We start from the raw sequence: 18,165 nt of genomic DNA on the forward strand, positions 1-18,165 counted from the left end.
ATATATTTTTACCTCGTTTTAAAACCAACTCTGTACAAATATATTTTATACATATGCCCAACCTGCGACTATAGCCACACGATAAGGATTGGCCTCTTTAGTCACACAAGAAGTTGCAAAGGGAAAACGTTTGCCCTCGAGATGTAAAATGTCACAGATCAGTACACATATTTTAGTTCGTCGTGAAACTCATGTGGAAAGTTCCGCTTAAAGTTTATAAGTACATCACAGAATCTGAATACAATGCCACGATGGATGGAACAAGCCTCCATAAAATAGTATAACGCTTCGAGAATACCACTTCAATTTGGGGCCACATAATATTATGTAGAGATGGCAGATGAACACCCTACTGATTATAACAGATATATGATCTCAAATTGGAAGAAAAACTTTGTAAGATTTAATAATTAAAACTTATTTTATTATTTGTATTACAATTTTTAACAAAATCCTTATTACAACATTTATAATAATAATAGCAATAAAAACAATAAATAATAAGCAAAAAATAAATATACTAAAGTTTCTGTATCTCATTTGTGACGTCAGCAGACCTGCCACATCATCAACGTGTGCAAGCGTAGATACATTTAAGGCAACTACAATTCATTTTTCTTTCTCCCAATCCGCGCAACGCTAGAGAACGACCATTAGGCCTTGTTTTATAATAGAGTAATAACAATAACAATAATAATCATAATAAAATAATAATAAAATAACAATACTAATCCTACATTGTTAAAACTCTACAAATGTTTACAATCATATTTGCCTTTTTTTTTTTTTTTTACTCTGTCTATAACTGTTGCATGGCTTCGTTAGACGGCTGGCACACTAACAAGTTGGAACAATCAAAGGCAGAACTAACCAGAAACTTCGCGTACCTTCGACTGCTGAGGATCTGTGCGACTTTGATGGCAGAGAACATCTGTGATTTGTTTTCCCAGGCTCTAGAGAATCGTTCTGTCCCGTTGGTATCTGAGTAGAGAATACACGCAAGAAAATATTTTAAAATCCTTTTTAAAAAAAAAAAAGCTTAACAAAAATGGAAGTACCTCGTCCTTGTGGCTATATTTACAAATAATGCACAAGTTATTTCCCTAGTGGATATAAAACAAAATAACGAACTGCCAATAATTAATAATTGACTGATTGAGTATTGTTATTTATTGAGTCATGTTTTGTTAGGTATGATAAATAATTGTTTAAAATATCAGCTTGATCGGAGAATGCGTGAGGGAGAAATATGGTTAACACTTATTTAAGGGGACTAAACCCAACAAATGTAGCCAACTCTGTGAATATTGAAGGATTAGTTTCCCTTGTTGCTATTAAACAAAATAATGAATTACCAGAAATTAATGGTCTAATTGGTTATTTTTTTTTTTTTAAATTGATTCATATCTTGTCTATGCCAATGAATAATGGTGCGAGAATAGGTGTGGGAGCAATAACGTCCTTACCAGACATACAGAGTTGATGTAACCTTTGTAAATAAGACCAAGCAAGCTAAGACTTAACATTAATTAAATAAGACATAAACTAGAAGAAGTGTCAAACATTACAAACTTAATTAAAGTTAAACATGTAATTTTAACAAGTGTTGATATTAGTGTATAGTGAAAGCGGCTTTTAAAAAAAATTATAATTTCATCACATGTGCTTTGTATCACAACATCTGTTTATGAGAAACTGGACATGAGATGGAAACACAGCAAGCCAACATTTCTACAGGCTTTCCTAATAAATAGATAGGAGTGTATATGTATCATCGCTGTCATGGAGTGAGTGTGAGTGTGTATGTGTGTGTTTCTATGGTGACGGTGAGAAGACGTTAGCGATTGGTTGGTGACTATGCAGTGTGAATGATGCAAGACAAGCGGCCCTGTCGTCAGCTGACTTGTGTACGCAAGGATGAAAGAGTGTAAAAACTTGTTTTTATTGCGAGTTAGTTTTGTTTAAAATATAAGTTTATTTAATTTCAACTTAAGTTTGTCTATATTGAAATAACTGTTAAATGTACTTGTATACACAAAGAAGTTAGTCCAAGTTGTTTCAAGTTTTATAAGTTGTAATATAATACGCCTCCAGTGGCTTAGTTATCTACCAGCAATCTGGTACTGTTAGTCTACAGTTGTTATGGCACGATTAGGCGCGAAAAGTTATTTGTTTCATAAAAATGGAAAGTTTTGCTTAGAGACTGTCACGTGACTATTAAAAGCAAGACTAGGATTGAGAAAATTTGTAGTGAAAAGTAAACAGAAGACTTTTGACAGCTTCAGAGTAAGGTGGGCTTTACCTACACATAACACAGCGAGGAGGCACCTAACAAACAACAATCCTCTCATCGTCCATCCTTTAATTTCCTTATGGAGTAATAGGCTTCAGGAAAAAAAACAAACGCCTCTCTCTTGCTACTCTTTTTAGTTGCCTCCCAGTTTATCTGCTTTCTTATCTACGTTAACACTGCTCATTGTTCATTTCGGTCTTTTTCTTGCCTTTGTGCCAGGCGGATTCCAATCCTAAGCCTACCAAGCTCTGTTGTTGGCATCTTTTCCTAAGGCGTGGCTACTCCGTGTATTTATATCCATAACAAACACTTAATTGGTAGAATGTAAATGAAATGCTTGACACAAATCATAGACCACGCGAATTAAGTTGGCTAAGTGGGCTAAGTGATTAACGTGACACGATGAGTATCTTATCTAAGTCATTCAATGATTCAGGAAGTCATTCTATCTAGATTTAGTAGTCCCGTGTAGGCCTACATAGAGACGACATCACTGGCATAAAAACTGTTGGGTCACATAGTCTGTAATAGCGACGTATTTAAACCTACAAGTACAACTTACCAAAAGTGCTTATACTAAAATTAAAGATGGTAGACGGTCTGATGAGGCCTCCGGGAATAGCCATGCGCACAGCGAAACATCTGGCAGAGCAGGAAGCCTGGCAGTCCACTCTGACTTTACAAACACTGTCTTCTGCACTGTCCGAGGCTAAAAAAGAAGCCAAATATAAACTTAAAAAAAACGTAATGGTCTTACTGAAAGTCCCATCGTTACAGAAGGCCACAATACTGACCTGCGACGTTGCAACCTGTGTGTACTAGAGACCGGTTGCAAAAAAAGAAACGGTATTCATTCTAGAAGACTCTACTAAGAAGATGAAACAAGGTCTTCTTCTTCTTCAATTGAGCGTGACTCTTACTAAGGTCTTTACATCTTGCGAACATTTTATATTTCAAATCTCCTAATGGAGATTTTCGCGATAGGCAAATTAAAACAAGAAAAATATTTTATAAAGGACAATAGCTCCTTTATACAACTTTTAGAGCAATTATTTTGCTTTTTTTTTTTTTTTTTTTTTTTTAAAAGGATTTTAAAACATATATTGCTTGTTCGTCACATATAGATATCTAAGACTGTTGACCATTTACTTAACACTAATGGTGATAGCATTCTATTGTTTTTTAAGGCTAATATCTTCATATATTATACTATCAACGTCCTTTCGATTGAGTAATTGTTAGTATGCAGAAAAGAATTCACCACATTTATGTTAATAGAACGTAGCTTAAGGCAAAGTGAACATTAAAACCGACAATTCGAAACAATATATTGGACTATAAGAGAGATAGGAACGGGTTGCCTGAATCAGCCAGTCAAACCCCTGACTTTGCAGAGTTTAAGTCTCTAATTAACATTCATGATTATATTTATCACCTCATTCATGATGCCCACGGAGTGCCTGATTTTTCAATTACGGATATCTATGGTATGATACTCCTCCAAGAGTGATACGTCGGAGTACTCCAGATTGCTACATCGGTCTAACGGCCGATGCATTAAAAACTTGAGTTCAAATGGTTAATACATAATGGGGAAGTATGATGCCCCTCAACACCCAATGCCCTGTGCGGCACGCACCACCCTCACATTGCTAGGCACGACTCTGGCTATTGTTCCGTTCAGCCATTCGATACGTGGAATCCTAGATCTAGGAAAGGAATGTTCTGTCTTTGTACTCTCGGGGGATAATCCCACATACCAATTGATATAGACGGCATTAGACGGACATACTAATTAATATAGATCGACATACTAATTAATATTGACGGACATACTAATTAATATAGATCGACATACTTATTAATATGAATGGACATACCAATTAATATGGACGAACATACTAATTAATATGGACGGACATACCAATTAATATGGACGACATACTAATTAATATGGATGGACATACCAATTAATATAAAATGGACATACCAATTAATATGGACGGATATACCAATTAATATGGACGGACATACCAATTAATATGGACGACATACTAATTAATATGGACGGATATACCAATTAATATGAATGGACATACCAATTAATATGGACGAACATACCAATTAATATGGACGAACATACCAATTAATATGGACGGACATACCAATTAATATGGACGGACATACCAATTAATATGGACGACAATTTAATTGCTATGGACGAAACACTGAGTCTTTTCTGTAAGACATGTATTTGACATTTCCGCTGATAGACTGACCTGGGTATGTGACGTTACATCTCGGGTGTCTGGGCCTGGCACACAAGGCATCGCTGTCAATCTCACATGGCTGAGGTACTGGGGAGACAATGTGATAAGATTCATAAGTGAAACTAAAACACACAGGGGCAGACAAACCATGGTTGAAAACGATAAATTGTGTGTACAATTTTAAACAAATCATTTCAAATAAAGGAGACATGCCTTTGAAATATAAAATGTTCGCAAGATGTAAAGACTTCTAAGAAGCTTAGTAAGAGTCACGTTCAACTGTGGTACAGTGTAGAATTTACTTTGCCTTAAAATGAAGATGAAAAATATTCCTTGTACGTTGTAACTATGTGGAGGTTCTATATTTGTTGAGGTAGACAATGGTAGTCGAAAATAGTGTATAAATTTTGTACAAACAAACATTATCTTATCTTATCTTATCAAGTCTTTGAATTTAAACCAGAGTTTCTAGGATCAAATTATTCTCTAATCTGTAATAGTCAATCAGAAAGCATAGACAAGGGAGAGCACTATCTTATTGTTGTGAGATATTCTTCTCAACTGATTGCTTAGTAATTGGAAAGCAAAACTTTAAAGTCCCTCTGAGAACACCAACAAAGTAAACAAGTAAATAAATATTAAAAAAAAAAAAGCTTATCTAAAGGAAGATCTCGTCCCCCCCCCCAACTATATCAATCACTAATGTAGAAGTTATTTCCCTTGTTTGATAGCAAACGAAATAATTAATTACCAATAATTAATTGAGTAATTGTTGATTTTTTAAAATTCATTTATGTTTTGTTCGATGCTATAAATATTTTGTTTAAATATCAACTTGATCGGAGAATGCGTGTGGCAGAAATAGCGTTAACAATTATTTTAGGGGATCAAACCCTACTAATTTAGCCTTATCTGTGAATACTGAAGGATCAATATCCCTTGTTGGTATCAAACAAAATAATATTAATTACTAATTGATTAATGTTTTGTAATGATTCGTGTCGACGCAAATGAATATATGTGTAAAGTTTTCATGTGGTCTGAGAATGGGCGTGGGAGAACTAACGTGTACACACTTTTTACCAGACAGACAGACACAGTGAGTTAATGTAAACTTTGAAAAAAAAGATATTTATTCCTACTTTCTGTTCAAATATTAAAGTAAACTAAACATTCACCTTTTATTTGTCATTGAAAAATAAGAAAAACAAGTGACTATAAGGATTGAATACACAACATTAGGGTTATTAGCACGACGCCGTCGGCACGCTAGCTACTTAGCTAACTGATCATACTGAACAAAAAAAGTTCAACATATATTGATCTAGATTTATAAATAACATCTAATAACATCTAAATTATTCTAAATGATCATAAAATAACAACCACCTTTAATTCTCATTTTTTCCACATAATCTTAAATAATAACATTAGTTGAACTATGAATGAAGTTTTCTTTTTCAAATTTAAATAAAATGTGTTGTCACGCATCATAAGCTTATGTGCACAATTTCATCTCGAAGCTATATCCATGTGTAATTACAATGTTTCCTTTGTGACTTTCTAGGACGAACGTTTAAAGCTAATTCAAAATAAAGTTCCCCTTTTCAGAACTTGCGATCTATGGGGCAGATGATGCTAAGGTCATCTGTTTTTTTTTTTGTTTTTTTTTTTTTGGGGGGGGGGGGGTGGGGGGTGCAAACGATTAACGATCAGGGAGTCATGCAGTAGCGGATCCAGAACTTTAGAGTGAGGGGGCGATTTTTTTCAAAATTCTAAGCTAACGGCCTATGCATGTGCTCGTACAGCACATATATAATCTAAAAATTGTTACAAATATAAATAATTGTTATATATTATTAACATAGATAATACATTCGTATACAGTTGTGTGATTTCTTTACTTAAATTCATCCGCCCTCCCCATTCGGGGAGGGGGGGCGGCCGAGTAGGCGAGGCGATCGCCCCTACCGTCCCCCCTGATCCGCCAGTGGTGTCATGTGGCTAGCACAACGACCAACCGCCTTTACTCTCCAAAACAAGTCAGGTAACCATTAGAGTTGGGTGGACTCAGGGGCGCCCTAAAAATCGTGGAATTAAAAAAAAATTCTAACCCAGGACTGTAAAGGTGGAGTTTTTCCCATTAGATAACTTTGATTTTTCTTTTATATTTTTTTTTAATAGAACTTTTCAAAAATGTTGCTTGTTTCTAATGTATTCATTTTCTTTGGTAAGTTTTTGTGTCGGAATCGTCTTTTCTAAATCGGGATACGCTTAAAGTTTATTGGATTTTACACCTAAAATGTCTTACTCTCTTGAAATGGCGACAAGTTTCGCTTCTTCTCAGACTGTAAAGCGATGCTGTCCATTCCTGGATCATAGCTCTGAAAAAAAACAACATTTCAGGAAATAAATTTTAAATCTATGAAATAAAGGGAATATGGTATAGAGAACACAAGAGTAATGGATTTATTACCACGGTAAAAAGTTGTTTTTTAGTAATTAGTTTTGTGTGTCCGTCAGTCTGTCCGTATGTCCATTCGTCCCGTTTAGATCTCAGAAACTAGTGGAGAAAATGAAAATCGGACCTCATAATATTTTAGATCATTCAAAGTTCTGATGAAACGGCTACTTTTTCTTTTCCGAAAGTGAACCATCTAATTTTTTAAATTATCTATGCAAGCAGATTTTTCAAAAAAATACCGATGACACCACTTTTAAATGAAAACCTTCAGGGAAGGTTACCCGACACTGTCTGGGAGGTTTTCATTCTGTTTTTAGGTGATCAGTTGGATCTCTACTCTACTTTCTAGGTGATCAGTTGGATCTCTACTCTACTTATTCCAGAAGAGTTAGAAGAGTGTTATCAAAGACGAAGTGTTGTCCTGTTTGCTTTTGTGTGGAAAAAAACGCCAAAGAATTGTTTACAATTTTATTACTTTAAACGATCATAACAAGGCTTAATATAATATGGCTTAATATTCCTGGTCCATTGGTCCATTGGTGACTTCGATGGGGGCCGCCTCTGAGTTTGTGTGATAACGTGAGTGCATTGTTACACCCGTGGAGTCTGGAAGCGCATGAGACGCCCTGACCGCACTTCCCCGAGGTGGAGGCAGTCCAGGCCTGAGCCTGAGCAAGCTATTATAGCACAGTGCAGGACAGGCCACTGTCCTGTTGGCTCATATTTCTCAAGGCTATGGCCAAATTTTGATTCACGGTGCCCCCGCTGCGAGGAAGAAGAGGAAACCGTGCATCATATTCTGTTTGACTGCCCCAGACTTGCTGATCTCCGTCTCGACAGGTCCTAACCCAAAAATTCTCGACCTGTATGGTGACGTGTACGCACTACGAAAAACAGCAGGGTTTCTGTCCGGGGCTTTTGCAAGAGAGGATTTGAGCCTCTAAAGCACTCAATCAAACGGAGTTTGATGATGATGATTATGATGATCAATAAACTGAAAGCAACATTATAAGTTGTAGTATTTTATAATTGTGTAGATCAATGTCTAATTTACTAGCATATGAAGCCCTATTGCTAAGTATTGCTCAAGTATTGCTCAAGTATAGCATGGAATGGCTTCATGAATACAGTGGACTGATAACTTAATAACACCATATCGCGTCTCGTACATGTTTATTTTAAATTATTAAATGTTTACGATTAAAAATTTATAAACTGTTTTTCAAAATATTCATTAATTAAATCTAAATCTACAATCTGAAATCCATTTTTAAGATTTAAAATTAAGGAGAAATTCAAAATATTAAAAAGAAATATTTGAATGAGTGTTTGTAGCCAGAACTTTGCAACATCTAAAGTATCCTGACTTTTCAACATCTTTTCAAGTTTTTGCACTCTATAAGAGACTCACTGACGTACGGACGGACAGACAGACCACACAAAACTAATAGCAGATTTTCTAATTTCGGGGACCGCTAAAAACAAAGTTAAATAAAAGACTAAACGGCTGGCTTCATTATAAATAGATTTCTTATATTATCTTATTATATTACTAAAACACCGCCCTGTCACTAGAAGACAAACATTGCAATTAAGACTTACTTGGTTATCTCTGTCATTTTGAGCATCAGAAACTTTAATGTCTTCCCTAGTGACACGTGACTTTAGTGGACCACTTTTGTGACGCCATGATATCGTGGACAAACGAGGATAAAACCGATAAATATCTAGATGAAAAACAAATTTTTTTTTATATCTATATAAGAAGTAAAATACAACAATGGAAATCGTTACATAAAACGTTTATATATATATTTTTTCGTTTTTACAAAGCAGTAATGAATCCCACATGCCTGTCTCATACACATTTTGAACACGTTATTTCTCCCACTTCCCATTCTCGGATCAAGTTGAAACTTTGAGAAATTATTGATTATCGGAGAAAACACATGAATCATTCAAAAAAAATATTAGTTAATTAATTGCTGGTGATTAATTATTTTGTTTGATTTCGAATTAAGGGGAATAAAATCTACTTAATGAGATTTGTGGATGTATATATGGATTTAATCCCCTTATTACGTTCTGACACTTTCTTTCTCCCACTTCCCATTCTTGGATTAAGTTGAAATTTTGCGTAATTATTCATATTCAGGACCTGGTCCTGGCAATGCTTCTTATCCCCAATCAGGCGTCCGGGTGAAAACGCTCGTTAAAAAAAGAAGAATAGCCCGACTGAGAAGCAAAATAAGAAAGCCAAATGGAACCGAGGTCATTGCACTGACAATGGGCGGTTTCCATGAAACACACCCGCATGGAAACTGTGGTATAGAGGTAAAGAGACAAGGAGAGTGTCTCCTCGGGATGCTCGGCCTTTGACCTAGTATCTAGTCCAAATTTGTAGGATAACGCCTTCCATCGACCTAGAGTTTCAAGAGACATAGTCTCAACCCTAATGACAATTACAAATTTGATAGGAGCTTGTTGTTATCAATCGGAAGTTAAATTCTACTAGGTTTAATCAAACTCTACTGGCAGCATGACGCAGTATGTCAATCAACTGCCACAGAAACTCTATAACGTAAAAATTTAGATCCAGAAAATTCTTCAATATTGTATTCTTAGGAACATCGTATCTAGAATGTACATTTATGTTGTTAGTTGGTCGTCGATTTGTAGCTCCATCAAAGTAGTATTACTAAACTGATGTAGGTGTATCAAATTTTTAGTGAAATAAATTTGAAATGACTTGTACAAACTATCACCCATGTGACTTATATACATACATTATGACAGACCAGCTCAGGATTTCATCAGAAATACACTATTAAAAAACAACAACTTTGTTTTCCTTGTAGTTACCTTGGAAAGACACACATACACTCCAAAACTTAAAAGATCACGATTGTCCGAACATAAATTATGAATATCACTAGGTAACCGTTCACATTCTCTAAGAGGCTGTAAAATTCAAACCAAACAAACCAAACAAACCGAAGCTTCCAGAATGATCTATCAGGAGAGGGATATATAAAAAAAAAGGAATAAATTGCAAAGCTTTCTGAAAGACAATGAGATAAGGTCAAGTATTCAGTTCTTTTACTATTCAAGTAAGTAAGTTCCCCTTTCAGACCTTGCGATGTAAAGATAATCCGTTTCTGTGGCCCACGGTTAACGAGGGTGTCATATGGCCAGCACAACCGCTTTTACTTTCCCCAACTAATGTCAGGCACACAAAGAACCGAAATGTTTGTTTCCCATGCCCTTGTTATTGTTTATTCTACAAAACAACAAGTTCAAGTGGATTAGTTTTAACGTTTTAAACAAATGACTAACGTGAGCGAATTTAATTAAATTCTAATAATGTACATTCTCAAAAATGTTCTTCTTCAGCATTGCAATTTTCTATCCAATGTCTCCAAGACACTCCAAGACACTCTGACACACGGTGCAGAACAAAGTCTCATCTTCATCCATGTTTGTGACTGTCAGATGAATGTCATCTTTGAAATCCTTTCTTTCTTTCTTTCTTTTTTTTTTTTTTTTTTTTACCAACCTTGTTCTTAACAACATCCCCCCCCCCTCACCAAAAAAAAAAAAAAGAAATCAACAGATGTTTATGTAAGTTAGATTTATACTCTGAGGAATGTTTTGGTATTGGTATTATTAACCAAGCAACTTCAACCATATAAAAGATAGTTTAATACAGTGGCCTAAAGAGGGATTTGGGGGCCCTGTGGGTTTGGCCTCTTAAGGGGCCCCTGCATTTTGACATTCGACATCATGACATGAGATGACGTACTTAATAAATGTATGACTTATGTATGGAATACATGAAATATAGTCACTAATTTACATAACAACATGAATAGCAAGATAACACGGCATTACCTTAATATTTAATGTAAAACAAATTTCGGACACTCATTTCGGGGGGGGGGGGGCATTTCAAATTTAGACCCCTCCCCCTCCCTCCACCATGGCTACGCCACTGATTTAATAACTGTCAACCTACTTTTGTTCCATTCTTTATAACTCCAAAGTTAGATATGTGTAATAACTAACACATAAATTTGGTTCAGTTAGTTAATCTAAAATACAGCTGCACAGGTACAGTCTTTGATATACCACTTTCTTAAATACAATTGTTCCCTAAAGAGTGAACTTATGGGTGATCACGAGGAACCTATCAATCAACGCTCCTTACTATTGCGTCAAGCAACATAACTTCTTATTATCTTACCAGGTGACTGTTGTAGAATGGCGTGCAGCGAATGGACCAGAACTGTTGCCGTTAAAGACACAGAAAGAACACAATAGCAGAGAACGGCCATGACCTTCACACAATATGACAGCGCCTGCCCTGCAGAACACCTCTTAGCTGAAACGAATGGTCAGAACAATGATTAAAATGTGTTAGCCAATTAATTTAACTGTATTGATAAAAAAAAGTATTATTTTAAGATGCGAAACAATCATTAACATGAATTTAAAAATTAACGTCCCCCTCAGACCTTGCGATCTATAGGAAAGATGATGTAAAGATCATGTTTCTGTGATATACGGTCAGCGAGGGAGCCATTTAGCCAGCACAACAACCAACCGCCTTCGATTCCCCAATTTTCGTCAGGTATCCCTTAGAGTTGGGTGGAATCAAGGACGTCCTTGATATTCAAAATTCCAGTTTTCCCCAAGATTTGAACCCGAGATCTTTCAGTTCGGAAGCCAAGCGATTTACCTCTCAGTCACTACGCCCCCCCCCCTTTTCCTAAATATGAAATTAGCTAGATCAAAAATGTGTTTTACCAATGTATGAGTAGGCCTACTTTGCTATTTTAAGTGCCATGAAATAACGTCATCATTTTTTTATCATAATTTAATGTTTTTTTTTCCAAATCTCGTTTAGATGGACATAGGTCTTCTAACTACATATTACATATGTATGAAATCAATAACTTTGACCATGAAGCTATGAACGAAAAAGCATTAACGCATCAACTAAACAACATTAATGTACTGATTAAACAGAATGAATATACAACATTAAATAGTACCTCTACAGAAGGAGATCCAAGTCTGTACAAAGATCAACTACCAAGGCACGCGAGACCAGCTCCTTCAACAGTCACTGACCAGTGTCCAGCATACACATCTTCAGCTTCAGTTATATACTCGTCTGCCTTTTTTCCCCCTCGGCGTCAGGGAGCATTTGACACTGTGAGACAGATAAATGAAGTCTGTCCACCAGGTTTTCTGAACAGACTTAATGACAGGAATACTATCTCATCTTTGTCATTTCTGGAAAACCACATTCGTATAACCATGACATAATGGCAGTTTAATGACTGTGTTTGTATATGTGTGTGTGAGTGTGTGCGTGTGCCAATTTATTTAAACAAAATAAAAATTCATCTTTTTCAAATAAAAACATTTTCTTATGTAAAATTTTCTTCGAAGAAAAATGTTTTAAACATTTCGTGACTGAATAACAAGACGTTGTAAAGACCAGGCTTAGACTCCTACTTAAGCATCACACTTGTTAAGTTTATCTGAATCTATGGGGGAGTCAAGGGAGGAATGTTATGATTCAGTATCAATGCGAGCTCACAGCAGCTTGCTTAGTAATTGCAAAGAAGTATGAAGTTGTTCTTAATATCATAAATAACAATTTGTATGATTCACTAAGACTAAGACTAAGACTGCTTTATTGATCCTTATGGAAATGTGTTGTGATTACAAGGACTCTTTTCTCATATAAAGACAACACAACAGAAACATTCACATAAATACAACAGACACAACATAAAGAGTTCATTGAGCGACTACATATATCTTGGTCCTTTTCATGTTTCTTGATCAACATGTGGCGTTGATAAAGCCTGACCGAATAAGGAACGAACGAGTTTTTGTACCGCTCTGTTTTTGTCTTGATTGACAGCAGTCGCCCACTTCGCGACGACCTGACGTAGTTCTGTGTGAGCGGGTGGCCGTTGTCTTCCAAGACTTTTTCATCTTTTCTTAAACATTTTTGTTAAAAAGTTCCTTAAAAAATGGTAATGTTGTGAGTGTAATTTTAGATGCCCTTTTTATGATGTTTTCTAGGCGCAACAGTTTAGATGAACCGTTGCCTTGCCAACAAGTTATTCTGTGTGTTAGCAGATTTTGCAGTCGCGCCGTAAAAAGTATTTTGGATCTTCTTATTTAGTTTAAAGATATTGAGTTTGTATAGAAAAGAAAAGTCGCTGGGCTGTTTGCTTTTTCAGAGTTCCAAGGTGGTCTTCCCACGAAAGCTTGTTATCAATAATGAGCCTAGATATTTATATACCTTCACTTGTTCTATAGATGTAATGTTTATTTGCAGTTTGTGTATCGTTTTGTTTTTTCTTTCTGAAATCTATTATAAGTTCTTTAGTTTTTGTGACATTCAGTTCTAGAAAGTTGTCAGTGCACCAGTTTGTAAACTCTTCTATCGAGCTTCGATACTGAGTTTCGTCTTCTGAAATAAGACCGACTATGGCAGTATCATCAGCGAATTTAATAAGTTTAACTGAGTCTTAGATGCTTCTTATGTCATTAGTGTAAAGAGTGGACAGTACAGGAGAAAGTACACAACCTTGTGGAGCGAGCGTACATAGTACTTGAGTTGAAGATTTGGTGTTGTTGACTTTAACATACTGGGGACGTTGGGTTAAGAAGTTTAGAACCCATGCTTGTACGTAAGGGCTTACATTTAAGTTACTCAGTTTGTTTATCGTTAGATGTGGCTGTATGGTATTGAAAGCCGAGGAGAAGTCTACAAATAGAACTCGTGCATATGTTTTGGGTATATCGAGATGCTTATCAAGCTGGTCCAAAAGCAATAGAATCGCATCCTCAGTTCCCCTAGCTTCTTTATATGCAAATTGGTGAGGGTCTAGGCTGTTTATTGACTTTTGCCAGAAGTTGTTTAAGCATATATTTTTCTAAACATTTCATAACTATAGGTGTTAGTGCTACTGGGCGGAAATCATTTAAGCTATCTATTTTTGCTTTCTTTGGTACTGGTACAATCTCTGAAGTTTTCCAGATGTGTGGATTACGCACGTTTACGAGTGGTTAAAGATGTGAGAGAAGATAAAAGAAATTTGTTCCGCACATAACTTGATCAGCTTGCCACTAATTTTGTCTGGTCCAGAAGCTTTTGTTACGTCTACTCTTTTAAATAACAAGGTCACTTCATCTTCAGTTACAAAATTGACGTAGGGCTCTTGTTTTCCTTTGGACAGAGTGTTGAAAAGTTCTTTGTGTAGATCAACAAAACCTTCTTTGTCGAAACGAGAATAAAAATCATTTAGCTCGTTGGCGAATTTCTCCTCATGATCCACTGAAATTCGTTCTCGTTTTGAGGTGCACCGGTTATTTTTTTTAATCCTTCCCAGCATGCTTTGAGTTGTTCTTGGCAAAGAAATTCTCATTTTTTTCTTTGTATGTTTTTTTCCCTTCAATTATTGCTTTTCTCAGTGTAGTTTTAGCATTTATGAATTCTTCTTTGCTAGCCTTATACTTTGTTTTCTTTTCAGTAATAAGGTGTTTCATTTTTTTTGGTCATCCAGGGCTTATTGTTTCCATAGACTTGTATTGTTTTTGTTGGAATTGTTAACTCCTCTCAGAATGATAGATACGAGTTAACAGTTTCTGTTAGTTCGCTTATGTCTGGACAGTTCTCAATAAAGATTTCCCATTTAGTTTTCTCAATGCATCCTCGTAGTTTTTCCACAGCCTCTTCAGACCACATCTTGACCGTTTTTATAACTCTCTTTGTAGTTTTAAGAGAAGGTTTGTAATTTGGTATAAGATGCAGTTATACACGGCCAGATTCTCCAAGTGAGAACAAACTTTTACATTTGTAAGCCTGCTTAATGTTTACGTAGCATTTGTCGAGCGTTCTACCCTGCCTTGTGGGGAGGGAGACGTACTGGCAATAGTTTGACAGTGTGTTGTTAATATTCAGGTTGTTGAAATCTCCAGTTACGATACAGAGTCTGGGTGTTTTGATTCTACATTGTGAAGCACATCAAAAATTACGTCCGAAGCAATCGCTGTGTCAGCCTTCGGTGGTATGTACACAACAATAGCACACACCTGTGTGAATTCTCTAAGCAAGTAGTAAGGCCTAAGTGTGACGCACCTAAGTTCAATGCTAGGGTCACAAATTTTATTCCTGATGTTTACATTCTTGGCGTTGCAGTATTCCTTGTTTATATAGATTTCGTAGCGGTAGCGTTAAATCTGGATAGCTCTCTCTAGCTTGGTTACAATCTCCGTACTGTCGGTAGCGCCAAATCTGAATAGCTCTCTCTGGCTTGGTTACTCACAATTTCCGTATTGTGGGTAGCGCTAAATCTGAATAGCTCTCTCTGGCTTGGTTACTCACAATTTCCGTATTGTCGGTAGCGCCAAATCTGGATATCTCTCTCTAAATTTGTTACTTGCAGTTCTCCCATTTCCCTTTGTTAAAACTGAATCATCCTCAGTTTCTGATCCATACAAAACATTTCGATACTTGTACTAGTCCCTAACGTACTTTTTCAAGGGGGAGTTTCGGCATTTGATCTTTTCTGAAAGTGATGATTTTTTAATAAATCGAATCTTCACACAAAGTAGGTGCTAATAAGTCAGAAATTCCCAGCAGTGAAAGAAATCGCACAGACAAACGCCATCAAGGTATGTGTTTAGATTTAATCATTACAACTCAAGGATCGAGGTTCTGCTGGTTCTTGTCTGAACATGGCCAACGTGAACACATGGTAGACAAAACTGAACTCTCGGTAAGTGTGTACTACTTTTTACAAAGCTTATAACAGCTCACTTTCTCTCTCTGTCTGTCTATCTATCTGTCTGTCTGGTACAAAGTTTGTAAACATTGTTTGTCCGACATCCGACCTCTGATCAAGCTGGAAATTTGCACAATTATTTCTTTTACCTTACAACAAATGAACAGTTTACATGTAGCTGCTTCAAAGTAACTTTATACAAACAATAGATCACTATACGATCTTCTCCATTTTCATAGGTGCGTCACTAGCAAGGTGGTTAGAATGTCAGCTTGAGGAGTCTAGAGCCATGAGTTCGAATTCAGGTCGTTACTCCTTCTATTCGTTTTTTTAATGCTTTAAATAAATAGAATACGGTAGAAATACCAGCCAGATATTCTTTTCTTTCTTCCCGTTTCCCAGCTGGTTCAGACAAATGATCGGATCAGAACGTAGTGAGAAAGCTAAAAGTATGAAGTTGCGCTCAACATAAACAATTGGTCAAAATATTTCTAATCGACAGATTTATTGTTGTTGGTCTAGAAGCCTAGATCTATTCCAGTTGAAATTACATTTAATTACTGATCCAAATTAATTGATATAATTAAACATTATATAAGAATTGATTTATAAAAAAAAGTATTTTTTTAAAATGATTTCCAATTGAATATAATTTAGCTGACAAGAAAGAGGTGCTCGGTTATTCTGGTACAAGATTTGGGATGTAATATCTTTCTCCTATCTTTAATTGAATGTTGTGTTTGAGCAAGGTAGGTCTATATTCATTCTTAAATCCATTTAGTTCATTCTCCCTCTTATGCAATATTAAATTATGGGAGGTAAATATAACAATTTAATTTTTTACAATCTAACAAATAATTAGCTTCAGTTTTTTTCTAATATAAAATTATAATTTTTTTTATTATTATTTATTATTATTAGTACTTATTAAATGAGTAATTTAAAATATAAAAATATATCTGAATATTTATATTTAAAGTATCACGCTCAAACTACTTAAAGTACATTACATTTTGATATAAATTCAAAATTCTAAATTATAGTGTTATACAGCCACTGTAGTAATGCTGTTCTAACTTTTTTGAAACCCTGAAACTTAAGTTTGCATTGATTCCATAATTGATTGCATTGAAATGATATAAATATTAAAAAAATAAAATCCTCTAGAATGATTACGAAAGGGTTGTTTACCTTTCAAAAAGAAAACATTTCTTGTCAAAATGTTATTGTAATTATTTTTCTATTCAACATTCTAATTAATTTTTCTGTTTAGCCTAGAGTAACACCTTTAGTAAAATCACTAAATTTAGAAAGCCTTCAGGACAGAAGACCCAAAAGTAAAGTAGCTATTCTACATAAAACACTGAACCTTAATCTTCAAATACAAAAACAAAATCTAATAAAATACTCAGAAAGACACAAAGATAAAGGAGCATTCCTCATTCCATATGCTAGGACAAATTTGTACAAATGCTCTTTATTCCCTAGTGCTATTAGAGCATGGAATGGGTTGCCTGAGCTAGCCAGGAAAACCAGCGACTTGGCAAAATTTAGGTCATTGGTAAATATGCATCACTGAATGCATAGCGCGTAGGACGTAATCATCTTCTTTTTTTGAAGTAACGTCTGTATTATATAAGATAAGAAGATAAGACAGTTTTTTTTTTTCCTCCAGTGATAGTTATTGCTATGATTGACAAGAATGTCACCGTGAAATCTATTCCTTATCATGTATATAAGTATTGCCCAAACTTGCTGATATACCAACTAGAATGGTTTTGTTTCGCCGCTATATGTTACACAACTTTATTTACTTTCACTGTGTCGTTAACGACTAAGTCAGACTAAGACAAAGACTAAGACTGCTTTAGTGATCATTTTGAGAATGTATTTAGTGATAACAAGGACTCTTTTTATCAATGGAAGACGTTACCAACGTAAATATAACAGACATAACATACAGAGAAGATTTATGAGTGACTACACACAGAATACTTGAATCTTTTCACGTTTAGTCAAAGAGTAGCGGAGAGGGTGGCGGTTGTCTTGAAGTATTCTTCCGACTTTGCTGAGACATTTTGTCTTGAAAGTTCATTTAGAATCTGTAGTGTTGTGCGTGTGGTCTTGATGCACTTCTTATGAACTCTGTACAGGTCCGGTTATAAGTAAACGGAGGTCCGTTCACGTTAGCGACAGTTTTAATAAAAATTAATTTAGTAATAATAAAACTTATATGTAGAAGCATATCAAATTTTAGAAGAAAAAAATACAATGCTTTTAAATTTTATATAATTTTTCTTCTTTAAAAAAAAATAATTAAATATG

The 18,165-nt window shown here is 35.3% G+C and overlaps 2 protein-coding genes across 2 annotated transcripts; one reads left to right on the top strand and one right to left on the bottom strand.

Annotated features, from left to right (window-relative positions):
* Positions 1-400: 400 nt before the first annotated feature.
* LOC106061722 (uncharacterized) lies at positions 401-6,985 on the bottom strand. The gene is made up of 4 exons (XM_056006630.1): positions 6,875-6,985; positions 4,573-4,650; positions 2,856-3,002; positions 401-981 (listed from the first exon to the last, which is right to left on the bottom strand). Exons 1-4 carry the CDS (start codon positions 6,930-6,932, stop codon positions 800-802), a joined length of 465 nt encoding a protein of 154 aa, XP_055862605.1. The 5' UTR covers positions 6,933-6,985; the 3' UTR covers positions 401-799.
* A 4,296-nt stretch (positions 6,986-11,281) lies between these two features.
* Positions 11,282-12,406, top strand: LOC129922089 (uncharacterized). The gene is made up of 2 exons (XM_056006629.1): positions 11,282-11,420; positions 11,934-12,406. Exons 1-2 carry the CDS (start codon positions 11,360-11,362, stop codon positions 12,356-12,358), a joined length of 486 nt encoding a protein of 161 aa, XP_055862604.1. The 5' UTR covers positions 11,282-11,359; the 3' UTR covers positions 12,359-12,406.
* The last annotated feature ends 5,759 nt before the right edge of the window (positions 12,407-18,165 follow it).

The sequence above is a fragment of the Biomphalaria glabrata genome, chromosome 12, assembly GCF_947242115.1.
Source record: "Biomphalaria glabrata chromosome 12, xgBioGlab47.1, whole genome shotgun sequence".
Classification (NCBI taxonomy): domain Eukaryota; kingdom Metazoa; phylum Mollusca; class Gastropoda; family Planorbidae; genus Biomphalaria; species Biomphalaria glabrata.